Source organism: Prinia subflava, chromosome 4, assembly GCF_021018805.1.
Source record: "Prinia subflava isolate CZ2003 ecotype Zambia chromosome 4, Cam_Psub_1.2, whole genome shotgun sequence".
Taxonomy (NCBI): Eukaryota; Metazoa; Chordata; class Aves; order Passeriformes; family Cisticolidae; genus Prinia; species Prinia subflava.
This window is the reverse complement of record NC_086250.1, coordinates 28,168,601-28,186,126: the sequence shown is the minus strand read 5'-3', so window position 1 is coordinate 28,186,126 and position 17,526 is coordinate 28,168,601. Positions and strand designations below refer to the sequence as shown.

The following is a 17,526-nucleotide window of genomic DNA, read 5'->3' as shown; positions in this document are numbered from 1 at the left end:
GCTTCCCATGCTGAATGGGGTAGCTAGTTTGTCGTTTCTGAGTGATTATACAACTGTAATTAGTTGAGAGTAATTTTCCCCATGCTTTGTATCCCCAGTTGTACTTTTTCTGCCCTAAAACTACATATCAACATTCACTTTTGCCAAACTCTTTCCTGCCTAAGACAAAAAGGATGTATTGTAATTAACAGACTGAAAAATCTAATCTGTAATTAATACTGTGTAGACTGAAAAATATTTTTGTAAGCAGAATGGATGGCAGATTCCTCTGTAGTGTGCACTTTTCCAGGGTGAAGATACACATATTATGTGAACTTTTATTTAAAAAATAGCCAATAGCAGACTTTTATATCCTTGTGTATTTACAAATTATTAAGGTTTTGTCCTCTGTCTTCCATTCCTAACCGCGGATGCAGGCATTTGGGAGATATCTTACTGTATAGACACGACAACTCTTGAAACCATCTGGAGCCAGTTCCTAATGCTGAATCCATGTGCTTCTTGGGCTGAATGTTTTTAAAGACTAATTTCTACCTTTTGGCCCCTTACAGTTTCCAACTCTGCTAAATGGTCACATACCAGTGCCACTCCCCAGTCTGGACAGAGCCTCTTCACCAGTACTGCTTTCTCCAAATGCTCAGAAATCCTGATGACGCCTCCCACACCAAGGATGTATTGGTGGATTTAACACTTCATTCCTATGGGCTAGTTTTTCCTGTGTCATGAGAAGGACATTGTGAAACCCTTTATTACTTTGGTTTGCACTTTTCATTACATGGATAATCTACTTTTATTATGTTAGCATTTTTCAACAGTGTTTATATATAAAAGTATATATAAATCTGTTATGCATTAAATGAATTGTAATTTTTTTATATCATAGCTCTTAAGTGTTGAACACTTCTGTTGTTGATGAAGTACTTTTCTTAATGGATTGGAACAATGTATCTAACAGGGATGTGAAGCTTCTTTTTAATCCCTTTTTCTGCATATTATGCATTGCGCTTGTGTAAACTGTAACCAGCTGTGCCTTCTTTTGCATAAAGTCATGTAAATGATTTATATATTTTCTAGTATTAAGATAAAAAGTTGAAAGGAAAAAACGAGTATTGAAAGCCCTGTGGTAGTATTTCAGTATTTTCTCCACGGATAGGCCATATAATGCAGTGTATTAATGTAACTTTGTATTAAGTGCTTTCAAATTGTATAAAAATAGCCTTTTTCTTTGCTGAAATGAAAACGTAATCTGTGTTACAGCCAGGAGATGTAGTTCAGAGTAACAAAGCCACATTTAGACATTTATGCCCAAGTTCTTCTGTCAAGTTGCAACAGAGAGGAACTGGGCTCTGTATGTTCATGAGATGTTTCCAGCATTTGAGAGTATTTTTGTAGAAAAAGAGACATTGCTTAGAATTTATTTGGCCTATATTTCTTATGAACTGTCAACATTACAGCTGGAAGGAGTGCAGGTAATCTCTGTACTCCCAGGGAATGAGGATCATTCCCAATAGTTTCCAGGTGCTTTGTTCAGCTGTGCCAAGTGCCTTCTACTGCTTCCCTGGAAAGACTGTTGTAGCTACTCAAGCTCTGAAGGTCACATTTCCCCTTCCCCCAAAGCTGCAAAAGTTACAGGTCTGTAAACTGATGGCTGGTGCTTGCAAAGAGGCAGAGACTGTACATGTGGGATGTTAATGTATAAACAGCTGAATTGTGGATGAAAAGACAGCACTGTGTTACTGTATACTTGCAACTTGAACTTACTGGGTATGTCCTCTATCTTGAGGGGATGGTTTGGTCACAAAGAAGTCAGGTTAGGATTAGGCCAGACTCCCTGGCACCACAGACTCTAATCCTGGCAGGGCTGATGCAAATCTTCAGTTTCCTAAGGTAGCTAAATTGGCTTGAATGCAGCTTTACTGTGTCTTCGGTTTTTCAGATGAGACCTTAAAAGCCAACCCCAAATCTGATCCCTGTTTGTGATAGGTCATTCGAACCTCAACTTTGCTTTCTGGCCAAGCAGCTGGCCACAGTCTGTTCTTTTTGAAATGTATGTAGTGAGTTGTCTGCTGATTTTCTGCTTGGATGCATTTCAATGATGATGTGTGTAGTTACTTGTAAAGTGCTTTTGGATCCTTCAACCTGAAAGGTGCTAAATAAACATTTTATTAATGCAGTTCTGATGTTGAAAAGCCATTTTTGGGGCAGAGGTGGTTGACAAAAAACAGCAGGAATCTTCCTCAAGCTCCTGGGTTGCACAACCAAAAGCTACTCATGAGTTCCACTTGCCGTGATAAAAACCTGCAGTTGCCATGTAAGTACCAGCTGATAAAAACAGCAACTGAATCCCAGACATGAGGAGAAAGAATGAAGCTCTTGGGATGTCATTTGCTCGACTCAGCGTTTCAAGAGCTCAAGATGTGCCACCCCACGGAGTCAAAAAGAGAAGATGAACCTACGCAACATTTATGAGTGAATGCAAATTTTATACAAAGTAAAATCAGAATAGCTTGAAAGGGCAGCATGCAACTGATGGGATTGACAGGGTTAGTGGAGATAAATCACCAGGGCTTGCAGACTGAGCATTTATCTTACAATGCATTCCTCCCAAGTACATGGAATATTTTACAACAAGTTACAGAGAGGCAATTATTTCACACTAGAGAGCTGACTCCTGTCTCATTTTTAAAACCCCATGAATACCTACTTACACCTATAAGACATGAACAGCAGCATAGTCTTGTCTTGTATGTGCCGCTGCAGCTAATGGGAGAACGCGGCATCGAGACCGTGTTTCTCACTGTGAGTTTAAAAAGATGAAAACATGCTAGTATGGAATATTACCCTGCAAAAAATGAGACCATGAGAGGAGGGACTGTGTGACAGAGAAGAGATACTTAAAAGTACCCGGATTTCCATGATTTTACTTCTTCCGAGGTTTTACTACTAATAAGGCAGGTTCTTTCTCTTCTCAAAAGGCTCAACCACACCTACAGTTTCCCTCCCATCCTCCAGCCCTTAAATGATTTTGGACTTTTTTTAAAGATAGCAGAAAACAACAATTCTGGGACAAAATACTATTTGAAAAATTACTGGAAAGGATCTGAGAGAATCCAACAAAAAAATGGAAAACAAAGTGGGAAGAAGTGCTGTCTTCTCATCTTTGAGAGAATAAAAATAGCAAGAGAACACATCTGCTAATTGACTTTTCAGTTGAAAAAAATACGCTGTCAAAATCTGACTTCTAAATCAGTCAATAATGTGGAATAAAAATTTTTGCTATTGGGAAGTATTTCTACAAAAAAAGTCCAGCCTCTCAAGTCTAACACTCATATGAAACACTCGACTGTTATGCCTTTATGCTTTTAAGAAAATATTCTGTTGGTAATCTACTGAATTTTGTTAACAGGTATCTTTTTAACTGTAAAGAAAAATCAAATAAATGTTTTTAATTAAATACTGTGGAAGTGTCAATATTTCTGTGGCATGGAGAGCTCCAAGCCAACAATCCTGGGGAATAAAATGGGAGCTATTCTCTTTTCAGTATTCTTGGTAGTAATTGCAATTTGATCATACTTGGGGGGATTTATTACAAGATTTGCATTTTATTCATGCTTCAGCAATACACAAGAAGTTCCCAGTTACTATAGAGGCTGGGTGCACAATTAGGGTATGTTTGGCTTACCTGCACCTTGTTTCCTCAGGAAAGCAAATATCCCCCAGAAGGGCCACAGCTTTGCCAAGAGCTTGTGCACACCCTTGGCCCTGGCACAGGTAAGCAGCTTCAGTTCTAAAGAAAACTTCCAAGGTGGGGAAAACGGTGACAGGTGATAAACTATAGCAAGACCTGACACACACCCATGATGCCAAGAAAGAACGATTTGTTTTAGCTGACTAAAACTGGTCTCATCAGACAGGCACTTAGCCATCTGGAAATACCTACCAAGGAGCTGAAGAACTGTCAATAAGATTTCTGTTTAAAGGGGAGGCGCTCCTTTCAAACAAAACTACAGAGTTAATTTTAAAAGAACAACCCTCTGCATTAATAGGCTGTGTGATCTTGTGCCTACAGGAAACATCTTCAGAAGCTATCATGACACCCAAATGAATTCAGAAAAGGCACAGTAAGTATAGGTAGTCTTTTATGTAAGGGCATAGCTATTCCCTTCTGATCTTCAGACTGTCTGTATATCCTGTAGGATAAACACAGGCCTCAGTTTTAAGCACAGCCCTTCAAAGTCATCAGAAAACTACAACTTTTAAAATCCATTTTATCCCCAAACTGTAACTGCTCTTACAGATTAACGTGCGAGTGCTCTGCACACATGGAGTACATACCTGTTCCTTGAGGGCAAAGAGACTGACAGCACGAGTGAGAAGCAGTATGAATTTATTTAAGTGAAAGAAGCAGAATGAACCTCAAGCAAGGACTCTGGAGCAATCAGCATCATGTCCTGCCTTGGGTAGGGGCTGGTATTTGAAGAAAGCATCCTAGAAGAGAGGTTTCTAAGATATGCTGGAGTTCTTTTGTGAAAGATTTCCATCAGTTCACATTCACTCTGCAAAAGCGCAAGTGCATAAATGTAAAGTTAATTATTCGTAACATGGCTCCAGGCCAGCTCCCCCCTCCTGCAAATCAAACAACAAGACAGCGAAGAAAGGGAAAAACAGTCTGAAAAAACAAGCTCAGGGTGTGAAAGAGGAGGGGCAGGTGACAGTGCAGACGCTACCATGCAAGGCCTGGGGGGAGCTGCTCTACAGGAGCACACTGGAGAACAGACAGGGAAGAGCATTTTTCCTGCTTTAAAATCCACAGCAATGGTAATTCCATCAGCAGAAAGATCCCACTGCAACAAATGAAGCAACTTCATAGCTCTCTGGGGAAAAATGTATTTCAAGGCAGGGCATCGGAGCCAAGTAAGACTCATATTTTATTAGGAGGACCATGAAAGTGATGTGCCCTGGCCAGCCTGCCTGTTGAGTAAGCTTGAAGGATGCAGCCAGCACAATACATTCAGCAGTTATTTACCACATTAACATGTGTGTAAGTGTGCATTCAGTTTAGGTTTGCTCAAAAGTTACAGAACTTAAATATCTGAGTTTATAAAACATGCAAAAATATTTGGAAATCGTTCACATTTTCCACTGACATCAATTTTGCTCAGTTAGTTATAGGCACTGCTCAGTGAAAGTCACATACAAGAGACCAATCTAGAATATCTGAACTCTAAGCCCAGTTCTGAAAACAGGTTCCCAGTATGGCTGAGAATGGGACTATTGATTTTTGTGCAGCTGAACTCTACAGGCGGAAGAAGGTGAATGGTAGAAATTCCAAAGCTTGTACATTCCAAAATGTACCTGCTTGGCTTTTATACTTTTCACAATCATCCCACCTGTACAGTCAGAGCATACCTACAATGTTCCAACTGCTACATACTTCCTTGTTGTTTCATAATTGCACTCATTAACTTGCCAGTCTCCTAAATTGGTATGACACGGACACTGGTGACATACACGGATGTACAAAGGCCCAATGAGAGCTTTAAATCTTTAACAGCTCAATCTCTGAAAAAATAAAACCCCCCAAACTGCATAGAGTAAGTATTCAAGTTCCTTCCCAAAATTAATGCATTTCACAGAGATGTTACATTTGTTTTAAAGCCAAAATTTCTGAAGGTAAATAAAGTACTGAAATGTGCTAACAAGGTGCATTAATTACTTCAACTCTGCTCATCAGTAACCAGACAAAATGATCATGATCATTTTGTCATGATCACAGACAAGCTAAGTTCTGATTTCAGTGTCATCATGTGCTGTAGCTCTCTATTTCCATACCCTGATTTGTTGGGATTTCCTTGAAGTCTGACCTTAATTCCAACTATTTCCTGGGTTTATGATACCTAGCCTGGGGATATTTACAACATACCTTTCATATATTTTGTCCTCAATAATGGAATGTATTCTTAACCCTAATTCCATTTTAACACTGCAGAACAGAAACCATGTACCTTTATTACACTGAAAAACTCATGCACAAACAACAAGCAAGCAGCCCAAAGAACGCTACCTTCCAATTTTTCAAATGATTTGCAAATACAAAGTATGTTGATTCTTTAATAATTGTTTATTTCAACTTTTATTGCCCAATTCAGGGATACACTCTGGCTACTTAATGCTGTGGTAAAGCAGCACAAAAATAACAGCCATGTTGAGATGCACATTCCACCAGAGCACTGCTGAGTTGTTGGTTTGCCACTTGTATCTCCCACCCTGTCCTGTCAACCATCCTTTACCAACCCTCTCTCCCCTTCAACCTTCACCTGCACATGAATGCAACCACAACACCAGCACCTGCCTCCGTCCTGGCTTCCAGCCCACCTGACTCTGACACACACCTACACCCACAGCTTGCCAGCCCTACCCTGGGCTAGGTGGGACACACCAGGTATCTTCTAAAAATACCTACCTAAAATCAGCCACGACATGCAGGCCATTTCTCATTAACTGATCACTCATCGTCAAGCAAAGGTGGTCACACCAAACACTGAAAGTCATCCATTTCTAGTGATTCTCTGCTTGGTGTTTGACACACTTGAGGTTTTTTCCCAAAAAGGCCAATGCTCCTACAGTTCTTGGGGACAGTGAGACCAAGTCTGTAGTACCTGACTCTGCCAGACAGAGTCTGGTATATGAGGCATAGCACAGAATTCCATGGAAAGAACGTCAGAGATGCCCAGCAACTTCAGACTTGCTGATTACTGCCCCTAACAGGCAACTGCCACAGAACTGTCTCTGCTGATGCAGGAATTTCAGTAACAGACAATTTTAAAAAGCCCCAAACTGGCCTGACAACAGTTGCCAGGTTTCTTAAATATGTTCTTTAAAGCTACCTCCTAAATAAGAACACAGATTCACTTGTAGGTCTTTAGAAAAAATTTCTTTATAAACAGACTGCTTAAACTTCATGGAAGATCAATTAATTTGTAACAAAAGAGCCAGATTCCTACTTAAAATGCAACATCCTTTTGTTAGCTATGGCTGACCCTTTTCTAAGTTTATTAATGCACTTCATTTTACCAGGTAAACCTTTAAGTCCTTTACTCATTAGTGTCACATTATTACGTGTTCTTCTATGACCTATAAAGTATTACTGTACTAGAAATGCTAAACCCCACATTTATCCACAGTGAACATTTAGTCTATCTTCACTACTTCTGTAAAAAAGATGTTTCTCTGACACTTCTTTCTTCAGCACTGTCACGTCTACAACTTATTTCCTACAAGGTCCATCAGTATAAAATCTAGATCAGATCCGTAGCAACTACAAAAATATATATAACAACTATTTCAGGACAAGGTTTTCCATCAGTGCCACCTGAGCCTCAGCCCCGCGCCCGTCCCAGGCCGTGTGACACGCAGGGCTGCCTCCCAGTGAGACTGCACCACCGAGAGGAGCCCAGCAGCCCCAGCCACGGTGAGCCACGGCACCGCCACTGCCTCTGCACTGAACCAACCAAGGGAGCGGCCAAGGGCGACCTGGGGGCTCCCACCACACACCAACCTCGCTAAGCGCTGCCAACAATGCCCAAGAACCGCAAGTTCACTGAGTCTGGACTTTTAACAACGCAGGGCTTTTGTTATTATAAATTCCAAAACAAAACCAAAGAATTCCACGTAATATTTATACTTTCAAAAGTACAATATTAATACAGGTCGGTCAGTTAGAAATAACAGCAGTTTGTTAGGTCTACAAGATTTAACGTAAAACCGGTTTACAAATGCTGAAAAGCGGTAGTGGTCCAATAGTCACCGTTACACATGAATTTCTCTCTTCCAGAAAATAAAATTAAAAAAAAATTCCAATTCAAATTTACTAGTATCAATGAAATATTAATAAAACACCCCCAAACATGCCACAATCACTATTCACAAATAAAGTTAAAATGAAATATACAAAAATTCACTTAATACTGTTAAATAACAATAAACTACAAGATTTCCTGAACAGAAATGGTAGGACCCCTGAACGTTTTACAGTGAATGTCAGGAAAAATTAAGTTACCTATGACTATTTTCATGATATACCAGCCAAAGATTTACATGACCATTTCAAAATATACCAATAAAGATTTACAGTCTCTTTAAGATGCACTAAACAAATAGGTTCATAAAGGTGAACACAAATGCTTAAAAATACTGCAACCATCACCAAGGGTGTACTTATGATACTCACTGAGATGCATAAGCATAGTAGTAATATGTTTACTATCTCTGGAAAACAGGTAACATCTAAGATCTCAAAAACTCTCTAAGTTCCCATTGTAAAAGCTCTGTAGCATAGTGAGTTCTTCTCAAGTACAAACTTGCATCTTTCCAGTTGATTTCAAGTGAATAATGCACAAATGGGAGAGCAACAAGGTGGGAAAAATGTGACATTATTCCCGTATTTGTATAATTAGTTGTCCTGTTCCTCTGTAATGAAAAGTAAGCCAGGGTCCAACATACATGAATTGTCTTTTTACTATTTGTATTTCTAAGTTAAAAACAAGGTAAAAAAGTTAATTGTTTCTGCAGGCCCCATATGCACAACAATGTGCAAATATGTTATGCTGGAGTAAGCCTGACAAAACGTCCAGCCTCCATGCTCTAATTTACCAATAACTAACATAGGATCTGAGAGCAAATCAAAGTTACTTTTCACTTGTTTGAATCAACCTTCACACCATGTGCTTTTCAAGAACATAATATGCATTATAATTTTTCAACTATTCAACACATACTTCCAATGTTAAATAAGGAATTAAGTGCCAAGAACTTAGAGCATTAAAGATGGCTCACCTATAGCCAAGCAAAGCTATGTTTACATTCCAGGAAACACTGCAGTTTAAGAAATACAAAAAACCCCGCAGCAGTAGAACATTTTATCAAGAGAAACAGATGCATTCACATATTATAAAGCCATTGCAACTTCTTCAAGCATGGAACTGTTGTGTTAACTATACAGACAGTAGTTATTTAGCAGCAATGATTCCGCAATAAATAATGCACTGTGTTTCTCAGTCCTGCACAAAAATTGCAGCTACAGTTACATCAACAGCTGTAACCTACTGGCTCTAGTGGCAGAGGAGACCTTAAAACCAACTGTACAAAAAATTGTCACACTGTGACAACAAATATAAAAACATAATTTGCAGGTTGGAAATAAAAAGACTCCACTGTTAAGAGGACAGTGTAGACAAACTGCGATTCCAAGTCCACCAAACAGAAAGCACTGCCTTCAGATCCGAGTCCTTGATCGACAGGATAGGCTTGGGCTTGATTCTGCACTGCCCCCTTTAGAAAAGCATGCTCTGCCTTCTGTTCTTCCCATGTCCTGCAACACAACACGGACCATGGTAAGAAACCGAAGCATTTGCACTACGGAGTATTAAGTTATTATCCAGATCCTCGTCCTACTTCAAGGCAACACCCCTTGTGTTTCAGTCAGCATCAGCACCTTTAACTGCACTCACTGTTCTTCATTTTGCCACCACTCAGCCCCATACAGTACTGGCTTGAAACTCCAAAAATGTTGTCACCTTCACAGTCCTTGCCCGTCCCTAGTAAAACTCCCATCTTTCTCTGCACTTAGCTTGTACGTCTCTACAGGAATGTCAGTAAATCATTCTGGATTTTTTTTCCCAGTATATTCACACAAACCAATTTAACAAAGCATTTTTCAATTCTGAATGCCTCTGGCACAGTATTCTTTTAGCAAGCATGAGAAAACATAAAGCTTTCCATACCGGTCTCTGGGTAAGTGGAATTTCGAAAGCCAGGGTCTTTTTGCAATTGAATCTCTTTTAGACTGAATATTGAAACATCTGGAATGTAACAAAGAAATTAAGTCATATACAAATGTAAGTTATACAATTATATATTATATTTATATATTTATTTATAGATTATGTTCTTAATGATATTGTTTGAATTTAAACAATGTTTCCAATTCACAAATATTTAAGCCACTAGATATCAGATTTTTTTAATACATTAGAGTTTTTCCTTACACAATGTACTCAGCTTTAATGCACTATCTTAACATTATTCTGCTACTTTACAACTCCTCTTACTTTCAGGCAGAGTGTGTATTCTTGTTCCAAGACTTCTGAAGTATGCATGTTTCATGGCCTCTTCTGCTGAAATTCTCTTCTTTGATTCATACTATTAATATAAAAGCATACAAGTTTGTTGGTTTCCATTAAAAACCTCTTTGCATCAAGTGATTTCATCAAAGGGAGAAAGAGTTCTATTTGCTCAACATTCCCAGAATTCATTAGGACAATTTTTTTTCATTACTTTCATTTCACATGAACTATCTGGTGTTTTATCAAAATCAGTACTGGCAGCAAGTAACAACATTGCTAAAATAGTAAAAATAACTTCTGTAAACGGATGCAGGTCAAAACTACACCTAATCTTTATCTATAGATGGTACAATGATTAGGTATCTCCTGCTTGACATCTGTGCAATTCTAGGCAAGGATGCAGATGTTTAAAAAGCTGCACACAAATCAGTTACAATGCTGCACCTACTCAAAGGTGCATACCACTTCAGCTTTTGAATACAGTTGCAACATCAAGGAGTAATACTACACCTTAGTAACTCCTTCTCTAGTACTAAACTCAGTTTATCATTAAAGAAATTTAGCATTTGTATTTAAAAGTTCTGGTTTAATACCATATTTCACAAGAGATTTAGTTTATTCAGGGCTAACATAGAATTATTCTATTTTTACAAAAGGTAGTAAGAGAAGAAATTAATTCTGGGGAAAAAAAACCAAGCATCAGTTTTTTAATTCTCACACTGCACTGGCTTATTCTCACACCTGTCATCCACTACAGACTCAGCTACACATTCCACTTAGAGACAGAACTAAATACTTTGGCTTCTAATACGTTTTGTATGTAATATATTAAAACTTGAAACTTGCACTTTTATAAAGTAAAGCCACAAAACACATCTTACTTGAAGGAACTTCGCTATCAATTCAATTCCTTCCGTGTCTAGCCTAAAAATAAAAATATTTTAAAAAATTAAAACAGTTACTGAATTGTATTTACGCAAGTAAAACCGCAGAGGAACTGGCTTAATTAAATTATATCAAACCTGAAAATTAGATCTAAACAATGGAAATGCTTTCACCTAAACAACATTTATTCATGCTATGGTAAATACATATGACTCCTAATATCACCGAACAAGACGATCTGGAAAACACTGAGGACACACACATCCTTAGTTTGGATTGTCATTTACTAGGTTGACCTAGATCACTTACTTGAATATTTTAAATTATTTCTTTTAAGCTTAATACTACTTAGAGCAATACAATGTTAGATCTTCAAGGCAGACAAATGTCTTTGTTATTAATTTTATTTATGATTTATGATATGATTTATTTATGATATTGATACAGGATTAAAAGAAACTGCTCAAGGAAACCTGGCCGTTTTAGCAAATGGCCTGGGTCTAGTATATAACCAGAACAGAATTTGTGCTCTTTAGGAAATGCTGTGTGAACTCTCCTTCTATGGAGACATTATTGAGTTTATTGCTCCACAGGTCATTAAGGAGCTGATGGTACCTAGGATGATATTGGAGGAAGTGTGGTTACACAGTACCAAGTTCTGCTTTGCATTATCATCTGCCCACAATAACAAAACTGATGAACACTTTCACACCATTCAGTGGCAGATTGTACTTGGAAATGCATTCCCACTTAGGAAAATGCAAAGCCACAGGGATGCATATTTTCTATTAATAAAACACAAAGTACCTTGGTGCATGATTGATGAGAGGTTGTGGTTTATACTTAGGAAAGTTGTAGTTTCTAAATTCATCACTGGAAGAAATGCCTGGCCATGTTTCTTGACATGGAGTTCCTGCATTTAGAAGCAGTAACAAATTTAACTTAAAAAAAGTAAACAAACAACTTCGACATATAAAAGCATTTAATCCTGTAATTTAAAGGGGAAAGAGAAAAATCATTCAATATGCCTATGTTGTGCAAGCTCATCTGTACAGTCAGCTGAATCATTTTGCATAACCTTGATTACAATGCAGTATATAATATTGTTCCAAGATAAAGATCCACAGTTCTCATACAAATATGGTGCATTAACATTAGCATTACTAAAAGTATCAATTTACCAAGAAGTCTGAAAATTAAGTGCAGTTCATCTTCAACGGTGGAACCAGGAAAAAGAGGCCTTCCTGATGCCATTTCAAAAAATATGCATCCGACACCCCTTTATAAAGACAGAGAAAAAGATAAAGCAGAAATAATCCTATAATTTCAGCTCATAAAGACTTCTGGGATTTCTCCTCAATTAAAACAAATTATTGATTGTTAGCCACATACTACTATTAAAATATTCAGAAAGATGTGTTCTATTCAGCAACAGAAGAGCTGTCAAAGACTACGCAAAACCTGGGTCATAGCTATATTATATCCTCTTCCTTCAGATGCTGAGGTAGTCAATTTTATTAAAGTTCATGGTAAAATACCACATTGCCCTATCATTAGGAGAAGGCTTGTTTTTTCCCCTAATACGCTTACTCTGAGCAATAAAAAAGTACTCTGCATTTTCAGAGAGGAATAATAGCATCTTCCCAGTCTACCACTCCTTTCCCAAAAAATCCAACTCAATTGTAGCCTACAAAAATTCAAAGGTTGAATATTTGAATGTTACTATTTAGCAGCAGAGTTGACATTTTTTCAACTTGACTCAACAAAAATTTGAATTCAACGAAGCTATACAAACCACATGTCAATTTGAGTTGAATACTCCGAAGATCCAAGGAGAACATCAGGTGGTCTGTACCATAATGTGACAACTTCATTGGAATAAGTCTTTGTAGGAACAGACTTAGCTCTTGCCAATCCTTGATAACAAGAGAAATGAAAAGTCATATACAATCTGCTGAAATTCTTTTTGTATGAAGTTGAAAAACTATTTTTAGGACCTTGTTATACTTGCTAAATGCCATCTCCTAATGTTATTTAAGGCCCTAATAAAGAGATTTCTATTGCCTTTCAGTATTTATGGCAATCTCATGGTCAGCATTTTTAAGCACAAAAGAAAGTAAACAGATCAAAACCTGGACTAATCCTGTAAATTTCATTAAATCAGTACAGAATCAGATTGACATGACACCACCCTGCTGTGAAAAACTTCTGCACTGTTCTGGAATATTACATTGCAGAAGGCAACAAACAATTAACTAAATGGCGAAAACCATTTAGACCAACCAGTGTTGGATCAGCAAGGGTCTTCCATCCTAAAATTGTCAATTTGTCAGCAATACCTTCAATAAAATTCAGGTATATAATGTAAGAGGCAATCTTATGAGCAACTTTCATTGACACAGGAGGGTAAAATCAGAGGCACAGGGCACAACTTTTAAAGGATCTTCCAGACAGAAGGTAACAGGAAAATGTAGATGCCCCACTCTATTGTAAATTCCAAGGAATTTGGTGTATCAGTGACAGTGCAACACCTAACAATTTAGCATATGAACAAGCTCTTCCTCACTCCTGTCATTACTCTGCTTTAGAGTGACTGTGGAGTGTTAGGAGAAGCAACATGAGCTCCACCTGAAGGATTTGACTAAGTATCAATTTCACAGGAAGCTGTAAGGCTTCTTTCAGGAGGAGTGACAGTGTTACCTATACAGATATTACACTGATTACTATACCCTGTAAAAGGCTTCCATTATCTGTTTGAGAACACCCAAATACAGACCAATGTACTCTTTTCTCCTTTTAAGGAAAAATGGTTTTCCTTTGCTGAGAGAAAAAAATATTTGTTACAGAGTAATTTCAGGCCATACCAAAGTCTGCAAGCTTCAGTTCTCCTTTCTCATTAATTAGTAGATTTTGTGGCTTCAAATCTCGATGTAACACCTTTCTCCTATGACAGTATGCCAAACCACGAAGAATCTGATATAAAAATAGCTACAAAAGAGAACATTTATATAAATTAGACAAAAAATGGTAATCTACAGATTGCATGACTAGCTGGGCATTGGAGAGTTAAGCATTGTGGAGGACAAAATTACTTCTCTAAAAAGTGAGTTACTCTCTTTATGAGCAAATTCTGGACATCATCATTATTGTTCAAAGAGTTAAAATTACACTAATGCACTGCTTTAACACCATACTTTACAACAAAGACTTTAAGAGCTAGTTGTTCTGTTTAACTGAAGAGAAACACAGGGCTTTTTATTTTTAAAGTAAGCATTTACCACTGCTCTTCCCCACACTAATGTCTTTAAAGATAACGGTCTCTGACTATATATTCAAGTTCCCTTCTGCCACAGAGTCCCTTCTGGAAATGCAGCTCAGTAGTGTTTCTATCCAACCGTGCTGAACTACGTAAAGAGCATCTTGGCATCCGACTGGAAAAATACATCTAGATTCACAAGCTGAGGGAAGATGGAGAAATGGGTAAATGAGAATTATTAAAGCAGCCAAACTGCCTCTGGTATTTACATTCATCCCCTCACCTTGACACACACAGGTTTATTTAATCCTTTGGAATAGTAAGCCAATCAACTTCAGTCATGCATATCAGTGCTGCACATATATAGATATAAAAGTAGTATGGGGCAAAGAAAGGTTTAGCAGTGGACAGGCAAGCAAGTTTAATGTATCACTGCATTAAGAACTAATACTTTGCAGTTTCTGTACATATAAAGGGTCTGATCTTGAACATGCGACTTTTGGGTAGCCATTGCTGGCGTTTACCACACAGCAGTAGTCAGTCAGCATAGGTAATCAAATGTACAAAGAAAAAATACAAAGCATTACAGAAGGCAATGTGACAAATTCATCATGTAACAGGATCTCTGAGGAGAAACACTGGAATGACAGAATGAGAGGACACAGTCTTGAGCTGCACCAAGGAAATACAGGATGGATATTAGGAAAAAGCTTTTTATGGAAAGGGTGATAAAGCACTGGAATGGTCTTCCTGGGGAGGTGGTAGAGTCACCATCCCTGGATGTGAGACTTGGTGCCATGGTTTAGCTGAGGTGTTAGGGCTGGGTTGGACTTGATCTTGAAGGTCTCCTATAACCTAGTAATTCTGTGATGGTGTGAATGTTTTTATATGACTACATTCTAATACATCTAATACATTATTTTTGCATCAAGTGACATCATCAAATTCTTATTCATAAACTGGACAAATACACAGCAGGTGCAGCTACATCCATCTGCTCTCAGTGTGCAGTCATGGGATTCATCTGTGCTAGAAAAACAGGAATTGAGACTGATTTCTTTCTTTTTGCTTTCCTTTCTGAAGAGCAGAATGAGAAGCAACAAGCCTTGTTCCACCTACTCAGGCCCCATACTGTTGAAGGGGCAGTCAGTCCCAAGCTTTATTAGCAAGACTTCTATTGAAGTCAATGGCCCTCCCTAATGTACACTGGGACTGTAAGGATTAGTCAAGAATGCAAGGCAGATTACGGAAATTGTGAAGCTTCACTGCAGTTGGCAGGGATCCTTTTGGATGCCATGTATTAGCTCAAAATTTTGGTTAAAACAGTAATATCTGCAGTGACCACATATATCCTCATTTTGTCAAAACACAAAAACTTAAAATTAGCTGAGGAATGTGAGGAAGTGATGTCAGGGAGGTCTCTCAAATGTTAATGATGACTCAAACCCACACAGTTATTCTAAGGTAAGCACCTACAGCTACGGCAGCTGAACAGCTGTTGTGGTTTCCCAGTGCCAAAGGTACTGACCATATAAATTTGCTCTTTGAGCATAGCTTAAATCATAGGTAAACAAGGAAAGACAATTCCTCTGCTTAGCTCAGATTACCACAAGCAGATTCTGGCTTGTTCACTAACTGCACTTATTATAAGAGTCAGGTTCCCTCTTAGAGCTTTCCCTTATTTTTTTAAGCTTAAGGCACTGCAATATTAACTTGCAGATAATTCAAAACACAAGCATAATTATGATTTTTGGTTGTCTCTCTGAAGTAGAAACAAGTGAGAGAATTTTCATTTGCAGACTCTCAGAGGAAGTAACAGAGTACGCTATGGGCAGATGTCTTTCCCTGGAGACACTTACAGTAATGTGACAACAGAATGAAAGGGAAAGCTCACCAAACAGTAATCAATATCTAGCCTGAGTGTCAAATCACTTCACTCATTTCTCAACAGTACTGTACTCTGTTTGGAAGCTTGTGTCTAAGCCCTAAGCATTAAAGAACACTAAGAGTTATGTCCGTTTTCCAAATAAAAGCCTGCTTTTTACAAGAGAAGTAACACTGACCCTGACTTAGTTTCAGCAGGCCAGACTGGAAACCAAGTCTCTTGACCTGGCCACAACCATAACTAAAAGAAAAAGCAAATTAGGCCCTAAGGAAAAATTTATTTCCATTTCTTATTAATAGAAAGACGAAAATCACTCATACTTAAATACTTATTTTTAATTTCTTATTTGTGTGGTAGGCAGTGGCACCCAAAGCCACATTCATGACTGAGGCTACATTTTTCCTCAGTGTCCATATATAAATTTGAGGATATATCAAACTACAGACTTAGTAAATGGGTATAAAATAATGCAAGGACAAGAAGCCAAAAGAGTTACAAATGTATTATTTTTTAGGATTTGTTAACTTTTTGATATGTAGCTTCAAAGAGAATGAAAACACATGAATTTATATAATGTCCTCTTATCAATGTTTATAACACTTTAAACAAAGACACCATCTGATGTCAAATGTCCCGAAGTCAAGGCAAAAAGAAAGTTGAGTTGCTTTATTTTATTTTTATAGAGACTAAACCATATAGCTCCTGATTATTAAGTTGTCTGAAATACTTAGGACAAAGCTGGAAGGTGGGCATTGTCACTAAGAACACTCACCTTTACATTGTGCATACTCATGATGTTACCACAATCATCCATGTACTGCTTCAGGTCCTTGTCCTATCAAAACACCGTCATGATGGTTCAGTAAAATTATGCACAACAAATTACACGAATATTACTTATTGTTGGAACTGAAATGATTCATCAAAAAATGAGATTTCTGCAGAAGACATTAAATGATAAAAACGCCAAAAGCCTGGACACAAACACCCCTGGTTTTCCGTAGGATAGAAATTCACTTTTTCCAGAAAGCTGCAGTGTCTCAGGCTACATGATATGCCATTGCCTTCTCTTTCATCTGTGTGAGGCACAGTCTTTTATAGAATTGGTATATTCTCCAATTACATTGAAAGTCAGCTATGTCACAACAGAAAAATATCATTGCAACTATAGTGTGATTACCATTTTATACAGGTAATGATTTTGAACAAGGAGACAGTTTGATCAGGCAGACCACCACTATCTGCTATTAATGAAACTCTGAAATGATCACAACAGTATTTACTAATTTACAGTCATTTAAGAACTGAATACACAGGTTTATTTATTTATTAGATATATTTAATAAAAATATATTTATTATTATTTATTATCTTTA

General features: G+C 37.7%; 2 protein-coding genes across 7 annotated transcripts in view; one reads left to right on the top strand and one right to left on the bottom strand.

Moving 5' to 3' along the window:
* The window catches only part of ELK3 (ETS transcription factor ELK3), a 37,051-nt gene extending 33,597 nt beyond the window's left edge, over window positions 1–3,454 (top strand). For all 5 annotated transcript variants that reach the window (XM_063396288.1, XM_063396286.1, XM_063396287.1 and 2 more), the window contains one exon: window positions 552–3,454. In XM_063396288.1, coding sequence (XP_063252358.1) covers window positions 552–650 — 99 coding nt within the window. In that variant the 3' untranslated portion in view covers window positions 651–3,454. The remainder of the gene's footprint in view (window positions 1–551) is intronic.
* A 4,207-nt stretch (window positions 3,455–7,661) lies between these two features.
* CDK17 (cyclin dependent kinase 17) overlaps window positions 7,662–17,526 on the bottom strand; it is a 90,478-nt gene continuing 80,613 nt past the window's right edge. For both annotated transcript variants that reach the window (XM_063396282.1, XM_063396283.1), the window contains 9 exons: window positions 16,923–16,985; window positions 13,874–13,997; window positions 12,805–12,925; window positions 12,191–12,288; window positions 11,817–11,922; window positions 11,006–11,048; window positions 10,110–10,200; window positions 9,783–9,860; window positions 7,662–9,370 (listed from right to left, as the gene is read on the bottom strand). In XM_063396282.1, the coding sequence (XP_063252352.1) occupies window positions 9,333–9,370; window positions 9,783–9,860; window positions 10,110–10,200; window positions 11,006–11,048; window positions 11,817–11,922; window positions 12,191–12,288; window positions 12,805–12,925; window positions 13,874–13,997; window positions 16,923–16,985 (762 nt within the window). In that variant the 3' untranslated portion in view covers window positions 7,662–9,332. The remainder of the gene's footprint in view (window positions 9,371–9,782; window positions 9,861–10,109; window positions 10,201–11,005; window positions 11,049–11,816; window positions 11,923–12,190; window positions 12,289–12,804; window positions 12,926–13,873; window positions 13,998–16,922; window positions 16,986–17,526) is intronic.